At 36.2% G+C, this 20157-nt stretch overlaps 1 protein-coding gene across 1 annotated transcript in view; it reads right to left on the bottom strand.

Moving 5' to 3' along the window:
* Positions 1-8926, bottom strand: part of FH (fumarate hydratase) — a 41256-nt gene extending 32330 nt beyond the window's left edge. Inside the window, exon 1 of the mRNA XM_061185422.1 lies at positions 8753-8926. Coding sequence (XP_061041405.1) covers positions 8753-8884 — 132 coding nt within the window. The 5' untranslated portion in view covers positions 8885-8926. The remainder of the gene's footprint in view (positions 1-8752) is intronic.
* Positions 8927-20157: the final 11231 nt, after the last annotated feature.

Genomic DNA, 20157 nt, shown 5'->3' with positions numbered 1-20157 from the left:
CATGGTTATGAAAACAACACTCATATATATACTGCCTACAAGAGACTCACTTCAGATCCTGAGACACACACAGACTAAAAGTGACAGGATGAAAAAAGGTATTCTATGCAAATGGAAATGAAAAGAAAGCCATGGTAGTAATACTTACATTAGACAAAACAGGTTTTATAATGAAGACTGCAACAACAAACAAAGAAGGCTATTACATAATGATCATGGGATAAATCTAAGCAGATATAACAATTGTAAATATGTATGTACCCAACACAGGATCACCTACATATATAAAGCAAATATTAACAAACACAAAGGGAGAAAATGACAGGAACACTATAATAGTAGGGGATTTTAACACTCTACTTACATCAATGGACAGATCATCCAGACAAAAAATTAACAGGGAAGCACTGGCCTTAAATGACACATTAGACCAAATGGACTTAATAGCTCTATATAGAACATTCCATCCAAAAGCAGCAGAATACACATTCTTTTCAAGAGCACATGGAACATTCTCCAGGACAGATCACAAGCTAGGCCACAAAACAAGTCTTAGTAAATATAAGAAAACGGATATCATATCAAGCATCTTTTCTGACCACAATGCCATGAGTCTAGAAATCAATGACAAGAAAAAAAGTTGCAAAAAACACAAACACATGAAGGATAAACAATATGTTGCTGAATAACCAATGGATCATTAATGAAATAAAAGAATACCTAGAGACAAATGAAAATGAAAACACAACGATGCAAAATTTATGGGACATAGGAAAAGCAGTTCTAAGAGGGAAGTTTATAGCAATACACACCTACCTCAGGAAACAAGAAAAATCAAAAATCAACCTAACCTTACATCTAAAGGAACCTGAAAAAGAACAAAACCTAAAAGTCAACAGATGGAAAGAAATCATAAAGATCAGGGCAGAAGTAAATAAAATAAAGACAAAAAATTATGAAAGATAAATGAAACTAAGAACTGGTGCTTTGAAAAGGTAAACAAAATTGATAAACCTTTAGCCACACTCAAAGAAAAAAGAGAGGGCTCAAATCAATAAAATCAGAAATGAAAAGGAAGTTACAACTGACACCACAGAAATACAAAGAAACATGAGAGATTACTACCAACAATTATATATCAATAAAATGGCCATTAAGAAATGGACAAATTCCTTAAAATGTACAATCTCCCAAGACTGAACCAGGAAAAAACAGAAAATATGAACAGACCAATTACCGGTAATGAAATTAAGTCAGTAATTAACAACAACAACAATAACAAACGAAAATCCAAGACCAATTGGCTTCACAGGAACAATTCTACCAAACATTTAGAGAAGAGTAGCAACTATCCTCCTCAAACCATTACAAAACACTGCAGAGGAAGGAACGCTTTTGAACTCGTTCTACAAGATCAGCATCGCCCTGACACCAAAACCAGACAAAGACAGCACAAAAAAAGAAAATTACAGGCCAATCTCTCTCATGAACACAGATGCAAAAATCCTTGACAAAATAGTAGCAAATCAAGTTCAACAACACATTAAAAGGACCATACACCATGATCAAGTAGGATTTATTCCAGGGATACAAGGATGGTTCAATATCCACAAATCAATCAATGTGATTTGTTGAACACATTGATGTGGTTAATCAACCACATTAACAAACTGAAAAATAAAAATCATAGAGTCATTTCGACAGATACAGAAAAAGCTTCTGACAAAATTCAATACCCATTTAAGATAAAAATTCTCAACAAAGTGGGTATAGAGTGAACATACCTCAACATAATAAAGGCCATATATCACAAACCCACAGCTAACATTATACTCAACAGTGAAAAGCTGAAAGCATTTCCTCTAAGATCAGGAACAAGACAAGGATGCCCACTGTCACCACATTTAATCAGATAGTATTGGAAGTCCTAGCCACAGCAATCAGACAAGAAAAAGAAAAGGAATCCAAGTGGGAAAGGAAGAAGTAAAACTGTCACTGTTTGCAGAGGACATGATACTATACATAAAAAATCTAAAGACACCACCAAAATATTATTAGAGCTCATCAATGAATTCGGTAAAGTTGCAGGATACAAAATTAATATACAGAAATCTGTTGCATTTCTATACACTAACAATGATCTACTAGAAAGAGAAATAAAAGAAACAATCCCATTTACAATCTCATAAAGAAAGAATAAAATACGTAGGAATAAATCTAAGGAGGTAAAAGATGTGTACTCAAAAAACTATAAGATGCTGATGAAAGAAACTGAAGATGACACAGACGTGGATTGGAAGAATTAATAATTTTAAAATGCCCATACTACGCAAGGCAATCTACAGATTCAATGCAATCCCCATCTAAATACCAATGGCATTTTCCACAGAACTAGAAAAATAATTTTAAAATTCGTATGGAAACACAATAGACCCTGAACAGCTCAAACAATCTTGACAAAGAAGACCAAAGCTGGGGGTATCATGCTCCCTGATTTCAGACTATACTACAAAGCTACAGTAATCAAAACAGTATGGTACTGGCACAAAAACAGACATATAGATCAATGAAACAGAATAGAGATCAGAAATGAACCCACACTTATATGGGCAATTAATCCATGACAAAGGACGCAAAATATACAAGGGGGAAAAGACAGCCTCTTCAATAAATGGTTTTGGAAAAACTGGACAGCTACATGCAAAAAATCCAACTGGACTACTCTCTCACACCATGCACAAAAATAAATTAAAAAATGGATTAAAGACTTAAATGTAATACCTGAAACTTACATAAAACTTCCAGAAGAAAACATAGGCAATAAGTTCTTTGACATAGATCTTGGTAAAATTTTTTAGTATATGACTCCTTGGGCAAGGGAAACAAAAGACACAAAAGCAAAAATAAACAAGCGGGACTACATCAAACTAAAAGCTTTTGCACAGTGAAGGAAACTATCAACAAAACAAAAAGGCCATCTACTGAATGGAAGAATATATTTGCAAACAATATATCTGATAAGGGGTTAATATCCAAAATATAGAAAGAACTCACACAACTCAACATCAAAAGAACAAACAACCCAATTAAAAAAATGGATAGAGGACCCAGATAGACATTTTTCCAGGGAGACATACAGATGGCCAACAGGCACATGAAAAGATCTCAACATCACTAATCAACAGAGAAATGCAAATCCAAACCACCAAGAGTTATCATCTCACACCGGTGAGAATGGCTATTATCAAAAAGACAACAAATAACAAGTTTTGGTGAAGATGAGGAGAAAAGGGAACCCTCATGTACTGCTGCTGGGAATGTAAATTGGTGCAGCCACTGTGGAAAAGAGGTTTCTCAAAAAACTAAAAATAGAACTACCATATTACCCAGCAATACCACTCCTGGGTACAAACCTGAAAAAAACAAAAACACTAATTCAAAGAGATACATGCACACCAATGTTCATAGCAGTATTATTTACAATTGCCAAGATACAGAAGCAACCTTAGTGTCCATCAACAGATGAATGGATAAAGATATGGTATATATACACGATGGAAAACTACTCAGCCATAAAAAAGAATGAAATTTTGCCATTTACAACACCAGGGATGGACTTGGAGGGTATTATGCTAAGTGAAATAAATGAGACAGAGAAAGACAAATATCACTTATATGTGGAATCTAAAAAATACAACAAACTAGTAAATATAAAAAAAAGAAAAGAAGGAGACTCACAGATATAGAGAACAAACTAGTAGTTACCAGTGGGGAGAGGGAAGGGGCAATACAGGGGTAGGGAATTAAGAGGTACAAACGATTATGTGTAAAATAAGGTACAAGGATATATTTTACAAAACAGGGAACATAGCCAATATTTTATAATAACTACAAATAGAGCATAACCTTAAAAAATTGTGAGTCACTGTACTGTACACCTGTAATTTATATAATATTGTACATCAACTATACTTCAATAAAATAAATAAATAACTTTAAAAAATCACTATGTTGTTTAACAGGAATCAACATAGTGTTGTAGGTCAATTATACTTCAAAAACAAACAAATAAGCAAACAAACTCATAGAAAAAGAGATCAGATTTGTGGTTACCAGAAGCAGAGGGTGGGGGTAGGCGGAATTGGATGAAGGCAGTCAAGAGTTACAAACTCCCAGTTACAAGATAAATAAGTACTAGGGATGTAATGTACAACATTATAAATATAATTATCACTGCTGTATGTTATATATGAAAGTTGTTAAAAGAGTAAATCCTAAGAGTTCTCATCACAAAGAAAAAATATTTTCTATTTCTTTAATTCTCTATATGATATCATGCATGTTTACTAAACTTATTGTGTCAATCATTTCATGATGTACGTGAGTCAAATCACTATGCTGTACACCCTAAGCTTATACAGTGCTGTATGTCAATTATATTTCAATAAAAATGGGGAAAAAAAAGTCTGCAGAGGACTGGTCTAAGCCAATAAGGAGAAGCCAATAAAAATAATCATTTACTGTGCTATGTAGCAAACACTTTTTAGGTATCACCTTATCTGAATTTCACAACCACCCTAGGAGATTTTACTATCATCATCCCCACGTTAAAGAAGGAGACACTGAGGCTACACAAGATTAAATAATCTCAGCAGATCACCCAGATAGCAAGAGGGAGGGCCTGAAACACTCAAACCCTGGACTTTTGGATTCTAAAAGCTGTTTGGATTCCCCTTTTTATCACTTCCATAAACCAAGAAATGGAGGAAGTAACTCCAGATTGGCCCACAACAACCACTACCCTGTAGGATCTGAAGATGTACAGTTAGGTTTTTCTCTAATAGAGTGTGCTTACACTGACATCACTGTATGCCAACTTGCAGCTGGGGTTTTATATCTCAAATGCACAAAAAAAAATTTTGCATAATGATCTTTGTTTTAAATATCCTAAGTAAATATCCTTGTATGTTAAAATATACTTTGGTGCAATAACATTAGCAATGACAACGGTGGCACTGGACACACGAGCTAGGTTCTTCTTCCTCTCCATCACCTTGTTATAAGACAGCAAATAGTTACTGGCTCCAAAGAAAGGAGATTGGTTTCCATCAGTCATTTGTGAAATCAAGTTCGAGTCCTTAAATTTACAACATCATTTTTTGTGTTCAAAATTATTAAATTTTCATCATAAAACAGGAATAATGTTGTCACCTAAATAACAGGTTGCTATGATAAAACTCATATCCAAAGTATTTTGGAAAGATTTAAATGAATAAATTTTACCTATGTTCTTCAGCTTAAACTTTAGAAAAATTAAAATTCTAACTCAAGAAACAACAGCCTACATCAAATTCTAGATCTTGACACTGACCATTAAAAAATGGCAGATGTCAATTGTGGCTGAAATCACAACCTCAGTAAACACTTCAAAAAATATACTTCCTGTCCTTACAGTAATAAAAATAAACATCACAAATTTCCAACAACAAACATTGTAGCAGCTTAGCTAGCTAATAAAGTATTCCAAAAAACCAGAAAGTTCTCCCTTTATTTAACCCAGGAAATATATAAGTTGCACAAATCTGTAGATCAGAAACTGAAGCAATGATGTAAAATACTCTGAAAGGCTCCAGGCTCTGTCAGAGGAGGCAATGCCTATGCAGGGTTGGTGTCTGTTAGACAAACACATATACACAGATAGAGGAACAATGAAACAGGTAACTGCCAAATCTCTTCAAATGTTCTTCCCAATGACCTACAGAAGAAAAAACCTTTATACTGTACATAAACACACATGTATATGCACACAAGCCTGAAACAAAAATTCCGTGAAAAAATCTGTCCTGTACGCCTATTTTCTAGTCTATGCTATTCTGTCAAAAAACCAAAAACCAAAAAAAACAATGCTGTTAACTGCCCACTACATTGACTTCTCCACCCACTAATGAGTCCACCTGAAGTCTGAAAAACATGTTTATGATTTTCAAAACCTTCCCACATTATAATGTATGTCACCTCTTCCCAGTGGCTTGGGGAAGAAGAGGAGGGCTGCTCACCTAAATTAATGAGAAAATTATCAGTGCTTCTGATGAAAAATGAGGTCATGATGGTATCTATTAAATATGTTTTAAATTCATATAATATAATCCATTGTTACAAAAAACTAATTTGTTTGAAAACCATGTCTTTATATCCCGTAATTTGGAGAGCAGAATTTCTGGGAGAAGTTTAAAGAGTTTAACCAGCTAGGCACGGGGCAGGCACAAATGTGCAATTTCCAGATGTCCTGGGAGATGCATGTTTATTCACAATCACTTCCCCTCCTGGAGAAGCATGAATGAATAATGTGTCCAGTGTTCACCGCAGTATGATTGTTATTTGGCCCTAGAAATACCAAGTGCTATTACCAACCACTAACTCCGGTAACCTCAGGAATTGATGAGGTTGTCTCCAAATTTGCATGCCAGTCTAAATCAGAAAGGCCAGCCAAAAAAATATAGGCCTCAGGCCTATAGTATATCCCCACGCATGTGTAAGATAACCATTAACTAAACCATGGTATCTCCTAAAGAAAATATAAAATGCCTTTCAGATTCTTACCCTAAGGTGGTTTAAAAGAATATTTCAGTGTTCAAGAAAATCCAAATCATTTCCTTGGCAAAAAGACTATCTCAAGAGAGAAAAATCCAAAATTTGACTTCATTGTGTTTGGGCTTTCAGTTTCTTTAAGAAGACTTTTTAAAAAGTCTTTCTGTTCTTAAAATATAGGGTGACCACCAAGTCTTGAAATATTGACAAATATGTAATAAATGGTTTATTGATATTGCATTGTAACACAGAATATTATCTATGTTTCCAGACTTTATAGCCATCCTGAAGATCACAAAATAAACTTTAAAAAAATGTAGGACTTCCTTGTCCACCATGCTACCAAGGCAGTATCATAGCAGGTCTCCATTACATATTCTCACTCTCGCTGTACTTTTTCTCCTCGGTATCACAGTGTTATTAACTGTGCATGACTTCTTTGCTTATTTAATATGCCTCAGTAGTCTGTAAACTCTGTGCCCATAGTGACTGTTTTACACACAGGGAGCATTCAATGTAATCTTCCTGTTGGATGAACTTCTTTGTGTTCTTAACTGAGATAAAAGGTAACTTAGGGCATTTAGGGTTATGTGAATTTCTTTGTTTTTAAAAAAAATTTTATTAAAGTATAGTTGATTTACAATATTGTGTTAATTTCTTCTATACAGCAAAGAGACTCAGTTATACATATATATTCTTTTTCATATTCTTCTACATTATGGTTTGTCACAGGATATTGAATATAGTTTATTTCTTAACACTAGCAACAAGAAAAACCTTTAATAAAATCAACTCAGATTTTGGAGTTGAGAAGATTAGAGGGCAAAAGATGTATTTAGGATTATAAAAAAAAAAAAATCTATCCTCATCTGATGTTAGCTAACATTACAACATTAAAAGCAAGGCAATGCTATTTTATTGACATTGACAGCGGGATAGAGTCAGTTCTCCAGCCTTCTATTCCCTTTTACAAAACACTAAATAAGTGAAAAACAAATTTTTAAAAGGCTCTAAAGTGGACAAAAATTATTCAAGCAGGGAGTTGCAGAAATATAAAGCACCCCTGATTTCGCAGTTTCAAGTAAAGTGATGTCATCAAATTACCTTACAGTTTATAGCCCAGAAAAATGTCTTGGGCCTTTGAAATACCTTAGATGGAAGCATTCATTTAATAAGCACTCACCATATCCCAAACTCAAAGTACTTTCACAGGGGCAATCTTGCTGAGTATGTGTAATTATTTTCATTTTACCGGCAGACACTGAGGACAAATATTACCTGCTCCAAATCCCAACTCTGAGTAGCAGACTAGGGTCTGAAATCACATCTCTCTGAATGAAAGCTCATATTACACAGCAGTGAACAGTGCAGAATTGTAAGTCTTCCTAAACTAGCATTTATTTCTCAAACTTTTCCTGATAATACACATGTGAGCATACGTATTTTATGCTTGTTGAAGCCCAAATTACCGAAGGTGACACTCTAAAGAGCAAAAGGGCTCATGTAAGTCAGGGTGTCATAACCTGAAATTGGACCTTTAAGCTCCTTGCAAGTCTTTCCCAATAAAAAGTGCTGACTCAGCTGTAGTTATGTTATGGTCCATGCAATTTCCTCCAACGTACTTCAGGACACTCTGCCCCTGTTTCACATTTCAGGGTTCATACAAAAGTTAAGAGGGGAAAACCAGCCTAACAAACTAAATGGCCAATTTCATGAAAAGTAAAATCTCTTAGGTTCACAACAACTTTCAACCCCGCCTGGAGGCCTAAGAGCAGTTCCCTGCACAGCTGTGACCCCAGAAGCTAGCTCGGAGGGGCTGGATCCAGCTGGGCCCACCAAAGGCAGGGGCGGAGCAGCCCCCTCCGGACACCATCCCATCCCGGCGCCGCCCCCTCTTCACACCGACCACCCCAGCACCGTTCCGAGGGCAGCCGCCGCGGGCAGGGGCGAAGCAGTGAGCGCGGCTGGGGCGGGGTCGGGGAGGCCCGGCAGGGCCCTGGCCAACAGCTGCCGCCCCTCCCGGGCGCTCCCCCGGCGGAGGAGGCGCCCCGGGCCGGCAGCGAAGTTCCAACACGCAGCCCAGTATCGGGACCTTAGGGCCGGCAGGCGGGAGGCCTGAAGGTCACCGCGGGGCGGCCAGGGCGGTTGGGCGGCACGAGCTCACCATTCGAACGACGTTCCGAGGCCGAAGCAGGAGGACTGCCGCGCCAGCCGGGCCGGGGCCAGGGCTGGGGTGGGAAGCTGGAGCGCGCGAGAGGAAACGCGAACGCGCGAGGAGCCGCAGCGAGCGATCCATAGCGCAGCGGCCCGGGTAGAACTTCCGGGAGCTATGGCCACGCCTCCGCACCGGCTGTCAGAAGCCGTCCCCTCCACCGTCCTCATTCATATCCAATCAACGGCCTCAAAGCCGAGCTTGTGGGGCGGGACCAGTGGCCAATGGCCAGTGAAGCGTGAGGGGCGGGCTTAACTTCCTCACTGTAGAGCCCTGGGATTCCTGGGAAACTGGTGGGAAAGGAATGATGGGAAAGGGAGTTCGTGGAGTCCTTGAACCAGTGTTTATTTGGTTTGGCTTGGTTTTACTGTGTTACTGTGCCTAACAGAGAGGTATTAGCTAATGAGTCAGTATTTGGTTGGTGGCGTAGCCTAGAGAGGAGAATTTACTTATTTATCTACATGTAAACATTACATGTTCTATTTGCTCTTTTTTCATCTGTTCCAGATTACCTCTTCCGTACAGAAATGTTAGAAAACAAAGTATAGAGAATGAAATCATAATTATCCATAAAAAGCCAACACTAATTACCCAGTTCGTTTAACTTGTTTCGAGGTCTGTACAGTTTCCTTTCTCTTCTTAGTAGGTACTCGAAGAACTCTATTTTTAAATGTAATGGGGAAGATGTCCATAATCATAGGTGATTTCGGAATTTTAATTTTTTGCATTCAGGTTCTCCAAGTCTTTTGCATTGATAACATATGTTTTCAGGTTAAAGGCATGTTGTTTTTATAGATGATGATAGGAAAGCAGGAATGGATATAAAATTGCATAGGAACCACAATTTTTTCTCTCGTTTTCTTCTTTGAACTGCTTGGAACCAGATGACAGTTAATCAAGAAAGAGAACCATTGGATGATGTCCAGAAGTCAAAAGTCCAGGACCTGCAGAGCCAAGCTTCTTAGAGTTAGTCTCTGTCAAACCTCTTGGTAACACTGTTATTTTGTGGCTTATGAACTTGACTCGTATATATTTAAAATTTGAAAATTTAAATGAAAGAGCATAATAGTTGAACTACCATCTAAACATTCCAGAACCACCCCCCTCACCTCTTTGTATCTCAGTATGTCCTCCCTCTGTCAAACAAACCAAGATTTATTTCGAAGTTAGAAGGTCAGAATAAAAGAAATTCAGAGTAAAAGATAGTGGAATGGTTTTAGAAAACAATGAACCGTCCATCCCATATGTTTATGCTTTCCACCATTAAAAGACAGACAACAGTAAACAAGAAGACAGCACACCAAGGTTTAGTGTGAAGGTAGTATTGTTAGCGTTGTCATCGGTTTGACAGAAAACTACAGAAACAAGCACTTACTAATAATTACTCTCATTTCCTAGGAAATGCTAACATTTTGATATATTTGCTTCATACCCTTTGTAAAATAAAATAAATTACTAATAATGCAGTGGCATTTTCTTCCCCATCTTCCCAGAAACTGTCATTATTTTGATATAATATTCACCAGTGTACTTTTTGGTTTGCATATTGGTATGCAAACAACAGTTTTTAAAAACTTACAGTTTTACTGTTCTATAACTTAATTCTGTTTTTAACATCTAGCCATGATTTTTTTACTTAATAGTATTCCATCACGTGAATTCAGCACATTTTATTTATGACATTTTCTTAATAATCTTTTAACTTAACAGTATTTCATTGAATGTAAAACTTTTTATTCATACAGTTTTTAATGAAGGGTAATTTTTTGCTATTATACACAATGCTCCAATGATTTCTTTATAGTTAGTCTCTCTTCATTGGATAACATCACTCTTTATTTCTGTTACTTGTTATTTTAAATTCTTTTAAATATTGTTTTCTATGCCAGTTTTATAGTGGTTATTATTTGCTTGATATATGTTTCTCATTTTAGATAATTCTGTTTCATTTTATTTTGAGTGTATCTTCTGTTTCCACCATACATTTTAACTTAAAATGTTAACTGACAGATGTTTTATAAATGGGCTATTTTAATCCCTTTTAACAATCACCTATTGATATGTGTTATGATCTAGAAAATTTTCTAGCACTTATATGTATTAATTCTTTTAACACTGAGAACAACCCTATGAGGTAGGTCCTATTATTATTCCTATTTATAGAAGAGAAAATTGATGCCCAGTATCATACAACTAGCCCACAATCTTAACTATTTTGCAGGCACGTAGTGGGATTTGTTTTTTGTATCATTATTAATATTTCTCAGGAAATGGAGCCTGGCACTGCAGAATGATTAAAAATAATTTAAAAAAATAAATAAATGGATGTGGCAAAATTTATTTTCCAACAGCAATGTCTCGCATCCCATCTGCTTTTCTACAGTGTGACTTTTTCACAGGTGAGTCTAAATAGTATCTTCCCCTTTAATTTAGGCTGGTCTTATGACTCACTGATAACCAATAGAATCTGAATGCTGCTGAAGATAGGTCAGAAAAGGCTGTGCTACTTCCCGGTGAGTCTTTTGAGACATTTACCTTGTGCTAAGTCAGCCAACATGTAAAAAGTTTGACTGCCCTAAGACAGTTGTGCTGGAGAGGCCACAGGCAGGCATTCTAGTCAACAGCTTAGCTGAGCTCACAGCTGGCACCCAGCATCAATTCTCAGCCATGTGAGTGAGCCGTCTTGGATATCCAGCCCAGATGGACTCACATAACTAAAACTGTTACCCAACTGGACTTGGGTCTTCTTGCCTGTGCACAGTAAAGCCAATCTACTGACAACGGGTTGTGGTGAAGGGAAGTGCAGCATTTATTGCAGGCACCAAGCAAGCAAGGAGTATGGGCAGCTAATGCTCAAAACCCCCGAACTCCCTGATGGGTTTCAGGAAAGGGGTTTTAAAGGGGAGATGAGGAAGAGGAGTCACAGAGAATTGTGCATGATCAGCTCATGCACAATTCTCTGATTGATTTATGGTGAGGTAACAGGGTGGTGTCACAGGGATTAACATTATCAATCCTCAGGCTCCAGCATGTCTGGGAGCTACATGCTCATGGTCATCATGCCATTAGCTTCTTCCATCTGGTGGTGGTTTTAGTATCTGTAAAACAACTCAGGAATGTGCATCAGATACTGCTATCTCTATCCTTCAGAGAAGAACTAAGGATTCTGCTATAAGCCTGATTTATTGTTCAAATTGTTACCAGTTCTCCTGGCTCAACTGCTATTTTTTGTTACTACATGTTCACATTCTTTCAATCATTAATTCTTGAGCCACACTTTTGCAACTCAGGGGAGCCTGGACCACTAAAGCTTTTCTAAAACAAGAGGCAGGTAGCGGGACATTGGTAGAGGTTCTGTCCCAGGAAGGTCACATAGGGTCCTGCTTGGTTACAAATCCACAGATAGAACAGTTTCCAGACTAGATGATCTCATTGTTGTAGTTTTATTTCTCTTATGTTATCTTCATTCTGCCCTTTTCTTTGTGTAGGCTTCATCTTCAGATTTTGACAAGATGGCTACAGCAATTCCAAACCTTGAATCTGCATGTAATAACTTTCAATGAAAGAGGGTCTCTCCAGAAACAATCCCCCAAAACTGAGAAAGAACTTTCCCAGAAGGCTTTAGAAACCCTCTCTTCCCACATTTTTTAGCTCTTGTTCTTTTCTTCCGTATTCTTTCTTAGCTTTCTGCAACAGAAATATTAAATGGTATAAAACTTAGATTATAAATTAAATCTTTTGTTCAACATTCATAGCATTATGCCCCACTTTCAGAATTTCAGCTGACTTTGACTGCCACTCTCAAGGGACTTGCTTAGGTTTAAATTCAGGCTAGACTTAAGGTTGCTAATGTGGTTATAGTTGTACTATGTTACTAAGAGAGGAGTACTTTACATTTATTCTTCATTTTCATTTCCATTCAAAGTCTCTGCCTACTTCAGGAAGAGCAAGACCAATTTACATTTATTCTTTATATAAGGAGTCATATGTGTAGCTCCCTGCTCACTGGAACCCTGTTTACAATTTATCCCAGGGGTATTTGGTTGCCTTTTACTGGGTTGGCACACTGTGTCACTAAGCCCAATGAGCCAGCTCTACCTTGTTTGCTGTTCCTCTTAATTTCTGGGGATATTGCACACTGGCTTTATAGAACTTATAAAATTAATTTTTAAAAAGTTGCAACTAGTTGCTCTAGCCCTATTGGACCCATCTTTCTCACTTTATTAATTTCCTGTGACTTCTGGTGAGCCTACTTCTCAAAGTAGAGAAAAGGTAGCCATTACAAGGAGTTTGTCAGGGAAGGGGCCCACTTCATTTCCCATTTCCCATGACAATTTGTATTTTCTAGAGATCAAATAATGGCTCAATATATATCAACTCCTTTTTTTCCCTGTTATTTTGAAAGTGCTTTTCTGATTATTAATTTCTTCCTATTTTCTTTTGGTTTATTTTGTATTTCCTTATTTTTGCCACAACTTCCTGACTTAAGTCTAGTTCAGAGTTTCTGCAAGGGTGTGATATAAACCAATATTGCTACCTGTACATGGCCCAGGAATGCAACATTAAGTAACATTGGCCATTATCCCATTTTCGATCTCTATTTAGTAAGAAAGAGTCTTTTAGGTGTATGTGCAAATGTTTATTTTACACTTCTCCAACACTTGCTAATATCTCTTGTAAAAAGAGAGGGAAAGCCTTTGGCTAAAGTTCATCCACAGGTGAAGAATTCAGCTACAATTTAGAATTTATTTGTATGTTTCCCTTCTATTTATCAATGAACCTGATTTCCCCTCTCCAGCAGCAGTATAATGTTACATTTTTATATAAATAAAATGTATATAAGTTGAAACAAAACTTTAAGTATATTGTGAAGGTGCTATACAAATGATTGAAATTTGGGAAACATTGACTTAATTTATTTTTGTTACTTAATAATGAAAATGTAATGTAAGTGCCTTTAAATTAATAGTTGACACTATACATCTTCATTTTAGGATGCAAGCTTTTATCTATGCAAAATATGTTTTTATTTTGCTTAGAGATTTGTGTGCATGGTTTTATAATTCTTTTTTTCTTTTTTTACCTTGAACTTTGTCTGATGACAATATTGACCTGCTTCATTCTTGTTGATATTTGCATGGTTTGTTTGTGTTTCTCTTTGACTTTACTTTCTGTTCAAGTTATGGAACTTGATGTCCTGCCATGAAGGCCAAATGAACAATGCAGTGTTTTTCTCTTTGCTTTGTTCTAAATCTAAACACCTTGTTGACAAAATTTATAGTAAGTTTCTATGCTTATCAGTTAAAATATTCTCATTATCCTATAATAATAATATAGGACTATATATAATAATGTATAATAAATAAAAACTCTGAAGATTCTAATTTAAGACACCTCCCAGCCTGGGAGATTATTAGGGTATTTCTTAGAAAAAATTTAATAGAAAGGTTAGAATATATGGCTGTAAAAGTCCACAGAAAGTAGAACAAATATTCGAAGAGAAGGAAAATGTGAGAGAGAAGTTAATTAGAGGAACAGTTCAGTATGTCCAACATCTGAATAATGTTGGAAAACAAAGAGGAAGAAACTATTAAACAAATTCAAGAAAATATTTTAGAACTAGCAGAAATGACTTTTCAGAGTAAAGCTGTTAAAAGAGAAATGGAGGCTTAAAAATTTTAAGAGTTTGAGGAAAACTCGATTGTAACAGGGCAGCATCAAACCAGAAGTGGTTAGGAGCAATCTGCCGGTAGAAGCCAGGACAAAGACTTACATAGAGAAAGTGCAGAAGCAAAGGAAATTATCTGATTAGCTATAGCTTAAAGCCAGTTGGCTGTTTGTGATTGGTTATTCTTAGGTTTCACGTTCTTAACCTTGAAGCACTTACAGGCTTAGGTTTTGGTTTGCTTATATAGGCCACAAAAGCATTAGAGCCACTTAGGTCTAATGGTCGCCTTGTTTAATTAGTTTAACAAAATCCACCAGTGCCATAACAATGGGGAACACAGGCCAGAATCCCTCATGTCATCAATAAATGTAACAGCACTGGGAGCAGAGAGAAGAGCTTCTGGAGAGAAAAATAAGTCATGATCAAAGGATTAGGAATCTTCATGACTTCTCAACAGCAACATTGGAAATTAGAGAATAGCTGACTGATGTCTTCAAATTGTTGAAGGAAAATCATTTCCAACTTAATATTCTATACCTAGCCAAATCAAATGTGAGGATGGAATAAAAATATTTTCACATAGACAAGGTCTCAAAAAACTTACTTACCATTTACTCTTTTTCAGAAAATCCTTGGAGAAAGGGCTTCACCAAAAGTAGGGAGTAAACCAAGAAAGGGGAAGGCATGGGCTTCAAGAAGTAGAGTCTCCAACACATCTGATAGATATTTAAAATTTCCTAGATGAGGATATGACAGCTTGCACTTAACACAGAGAGCAACCATCCCAGATTGAAGCAAATTAGAGCATCCAGGAGCTATTTCTTCAAGAATATAAAATATCTAAAACCCTTGAATGTATTCATAAGAGATTTAGATAACTGTGGGAGAGTTTGGAGATTGAATTTATGATGTCCTTGAAAATTCAGCAAAGAAAAAAAATACCATTTTAAAATTAAAAAATAAAAATAGTTGTATTTTTCAGGAAAGTAAACATAATCATTATTAAATTTGACCATAGTTATAATAAATTAAATGTTAAATATCAATCTAACCAAACTTTTGATGTAACAATACTGATAGAGAAATAGAGAAATGGAAAGAGTATAGGTGCTGGGAGAAAAGAAAAGGTGGTGAAAAACATTAATCTTCATCTTCAATGATAGGAAGTCATGATTTAATACCTAAAACCACAAACTAAAACAACCAAAAAGTCATAATATTGCATGCTATTTAGAGATATGGATATATATACCCTGAAGTTGGAAGTGATGGTTCTGTGCAGGGACAAATGGCAGAGAGATAAAGAGGATGATGACTGTTTATGTTGGCTATCTTGTAGAATTTTCTGATTTCTAAAACTATGTGGATGTACAGTAACTTTGAAAAACACTAAAATTAACAACCAAAAATAAATAAATAAAAAACTAAGCAACTCTCTCTCCATTCCCTAAGAAAAATAAAGAAAAAAAAATCTACTAATGTGCTGGATTTCATACCCCATCAAGGACATTGCACCTTTAATTTTCCACTCTTCTTCCTACATCATCAGTTTATTTCTCTTTATTGGACCATTGCCATAAACTAATACTGTAAACTTGCTGTATTATCTCCCATGTTTAAAAGCAAAACCAAACAAAACTGCCTCAACTTGCATCCCACTTCAACTACCTCTCCATTTCTAGGGCATATTTGCTCACCATCTACACTTCGCCTCTCATTCTCTCTTCAGTTTACTAGAGACTGCCTTCAGTTCACATCACTCCACTGATACTGCTTTTGTCAAGTTCACCAATGACCATCAAGTTGCAAACCCAATGGACAGTGTCCGATATTTTCAGCAGCAGTGATGCAATTGACACTCCTTCCATTTGGAAATATCTCTTTCCTGATCTTTGCAGTATTGAATGTCCCCCTCTTCCCTTATCTAATTAGCTAGTCCTTCATGCTATTCTTTGCTAGCTCCTCACTTGAAGATGAGGAAGTGCCTCAGGGCTCAGTCGTAGATGACCTTTCCTTTTTCTTCTGTTAAAAAAAATTTTTTTAGTGGACCTCAAGTAGAGAGGGTTAAGTTAACCACACTCCTAACTTTATGGCACATTATAAAGTCCATTCTTAATTTATTTTAATATTTATTTCCTTTTCTATTCATTCACTACACCTTTTTTCTTTTCAGACCTAAACACGCAGAGCCAGCCCTGCAAAGGCAGAAGAAGACATAGAGCTGTAAGTGCCAAAGACCTGGTGAAATGAATAAATAATTATTGAGCAAGCTGAGTTCATCTCAACTTCAACAGTATAACAATGATGAAAACAACAGAGCAAATATTGTATTAATTAATCTCTGCTAAATTTTAATTTTTTATAAACTTTTATTGTTCCCAACAATGCAGATTTTTTAAACTTATAAATATATGTAGAGAAAAGTGGAAACGTTCAGTGTCCTCTGTAAAGTAAAGCATACTGTAAAGTATGCTCCGCTTGGAGTCATTCTGTTGGAAAAGGACCTGATTTAGGGATTAACAAATAATCAAATCCCAATGGGGATGAAATGCTGCTGCTCCTGACACAACAGTTACCCCATAAATCCTTAACTTGTCCCACAACCTCACATTCTTCAGACTCAGAGGAGGGGGAAAACAAATTTATTAATTCCTTCTTTCCCTCAAGAAAACCTTCCATAGAAAAAGGGTGTGGTCATCTTTAAGTTTCCTGAAGCCCCTCTGAGGCAACTCTTTCTACCTGACATTTAGGAAGAATAGAAAGACAAGTAGCTGTGGTCGAAATTGTAGCTTTGTAATAGTTAAACTTTGTTCAATCTTTTGATGCCCTTTCTCTTATCAGACACCCAAGGCCCTCATACCATCCTTCAATTTATAAAGTTATTGACTATGTTACTCTACTCAGATCTGTTTTCTCCTGCCCAACCTCAAACAAAGAGTTATCTCTTTCGTTCTCCTCCAACCCAAAGAACATCAAATCCCCATTATTCAGGTGTTATGAAATGTAGCTACTTTATAACTCAAATTTTGTTTAGTTTTGTATTGTCAAAAAGAGAAAAAAAGGAAAAGGCAAGATGAGACTTGAAAATTGTCACCTAACTGGAGAAACAGTCAAGTAATACTGACTCTCCCTGTTACAGAGACTGGGGAAATTCCTGGGAGGCAATAATACAAAGTCATTTTACTTGTTCTACTGAGAGTGAACTGAGACAAGAGCTGGGACTTGCTACCAAAGTAATAATGATCATTCCCTATCAGTCCACTAGCATGTTGTTTATAGGCTGCATAGAACCACATGATTCATTATTAATCTCTTATCTACTTGCTTGATGCATGTTTCTTTGACTCAGACCTGGAAAGTTACTTGCTCCACCTCATTAATGATCTAGAAACATCATAGAATAACAGTTATCAGCATCCTCATAGTTAATCTCAATGTCATAAAACATTGTTTTAACTAGATCATTTGTGAAGTGGGTCAACAATATGTCATACATAAGAGTTAGGTTTTGAAATTTTTTAAATGATTTTTTTAAATAATTAAAGCAGTCAGAATGTTACTCAGGTAATAATATACTATCAGATGTGCTTTTTGAGTACAAGAGAAAGAGAAAGTTTACAGTTATCAAGCAGAGAATTATATGTAAACTTCAGGCTATCTTATTTGTGACTGATCTGCCAATGAGTACTTCCATAAGAATTTGTCTTTCAGATGAATAACGTTAAAAATGGGCACATCATGTGTTGTGGAAAAAAACTCCTAGGCTGAAAGAGAGCAAATAGTTGAAGATAACTAGTTTAGTCTCGTAAGGGACATATAGACACCAAAGGAACAACTATTCAGAAACAGACAGCCCTCGCTAATTCTACACACCGAATGAGTGCGAAATCACCCACAGGCACTCGGCAGAAGCAGAAATACTCTCTAAGGCAATATACTGATATCTGAAGCTTCAAACTACTGCAGCCCTTTTTCTTTTTTTAAGTCATCATTTCTTTTTTTATTGAAGTATAATTCATTTACAACGCAGTGTTAATTTCTGCTGTATAGCAAAGTGATTCAGTTATACATATATATTATTTTTCATATTCTTTTCCTTTACTGTTTATTACAGGATATTGAATATAGTTCCCTGTGCTATACAGTAGGACCTTGTTGTATAGTAGTTTGTATCCGCTAATCCCAAACTCCTAATTTATCCCTCCCCCACCCCCTTTCCCCTTTGTAACTGTAAGTTTGTTTTCTATGTCTGTGAGTCTGTTTCTGTTTTGTAAATAAGTTCATTTGTATCATATTTTAGATCCCACATATAAGTGATATCATATGGTATTTGTCTTTCTCTTTCTGACTTACTTCACTTAGTATGATAATCTCAAGGTCCATTCATGTTGCTGCAAATGGCATTGTTCATTCTTTTTTATGGCTGAGTAATATATATATATATATATATATATATATATATATATATATATATATACACATACATATATATATATCCATTCATCTGTTGATGTACATTTAGGTTGCTTCCCTGTCTTGGATATTGTAAATAGTGCTGCTATAAACATTAGGGTGCATGTATCTTTTTGAACCATGGTTTTCTCTGGATATATACCCAGGAGTGGGATTGCTGGATCATATGGCAACTCTAGTTTTTTGAGGAACGTCCATACTGTCTTCCATAGTGGCTGCAGCAATTTACGTTCCCACCAACAGTGTAGGAGAGTTCCCTTTTCTCCGTACCCTCTCCAGCATTTATTATTTGTAGATTTTTAATGATGGCCATTCTGACTGGAGTGAGGTGATATCTCATTGTAGTTTTGCTTTGCATTTCTCTAATAATTAGTGATGTTCAACATCTTTTCATGTGCTGGTTGGCCACCTGTATGTTTGGAGAAATGTCTATTTGGGTCTTATGCCCATTTTTAAAAATTGGTTTGTTTGTTTTTTTTGGTATGTGTTGTATGAGTTGTTTGTATATTTTGGAAATTAAGCCCTTGTTTGTCACATTGTTTGCAAATATTTTCTCATATTCCATAGGTTGTCTTATCATTTTGTTTCCTCTGCTGTGCAAAAGCTTTAAAGTTTGATTTGATCACATTTGTTTATTTTCATTTTTTTTCTATTGCCTTGGGAGACTGACCTAAGAAAACATTGCTACGATTTATGTCAGAGAATGTTTTGCCTATATTCTCTTCAAGGAGTTTTATGGTGTCATGTCTTATATTTAAGTCTTTAAGCCATTTTGAGTTTATTTTTGTGCCTGGTATGAAGGAGTGTTCTAACTCCATTGATTTACTTGTGGCTGTCCAGGTTTCCCGTCACCACTTGCTGAAGAGACTGTCTTTTCTCCGTTGTATACTCTTGCTTCCTTTGTCATAGATCAATTGACTGTAGGTCAGTCGGTTTATTTCTGGGCTCTCTATTATGTTCCATTGATCCGTATGTGTGTTTTTGTGCCAATACCACATTGTTTTGGTTACTGTAGCTTGTAGTGTTGTCTGAAGTCTGGGAGGGTTACACCTCCAGGTTTGTTCTTTTTCCTCAGGTTTGTCCTTTCCTTGTTTTGAAAATTCTGGGTCTTTGATGTTTCCATAAAAATTTTAGGATTACTTTTTCTAGTTCTGTGAAAAATGTTATGGGTAATTTGATAGGGATTGCATTAAGTCTGTAGATTGCTTTGGGTAGT

Source organism: Eubalaena glacialis, chromosome 3 (assembly GCF_028564815.1).
Source record: "Eubalaena glacialis isolate mEubGla1 chromosome 3, mEubGla1.1.hap2.+ XY, whole genome shotgun sequence".
Taxonomy (NCBI): domain Eukaryota; kingdom Metazoa; phylum Chordata; class Mammalia; order Artiodactyla; family Balaenidae; genus Eubalaena; species Eubalaena glacialis.
Note: the sequence above shows the minus strand (reverse complement) of the source record. Positions and strands in the feature narration are given on the sequence as shown.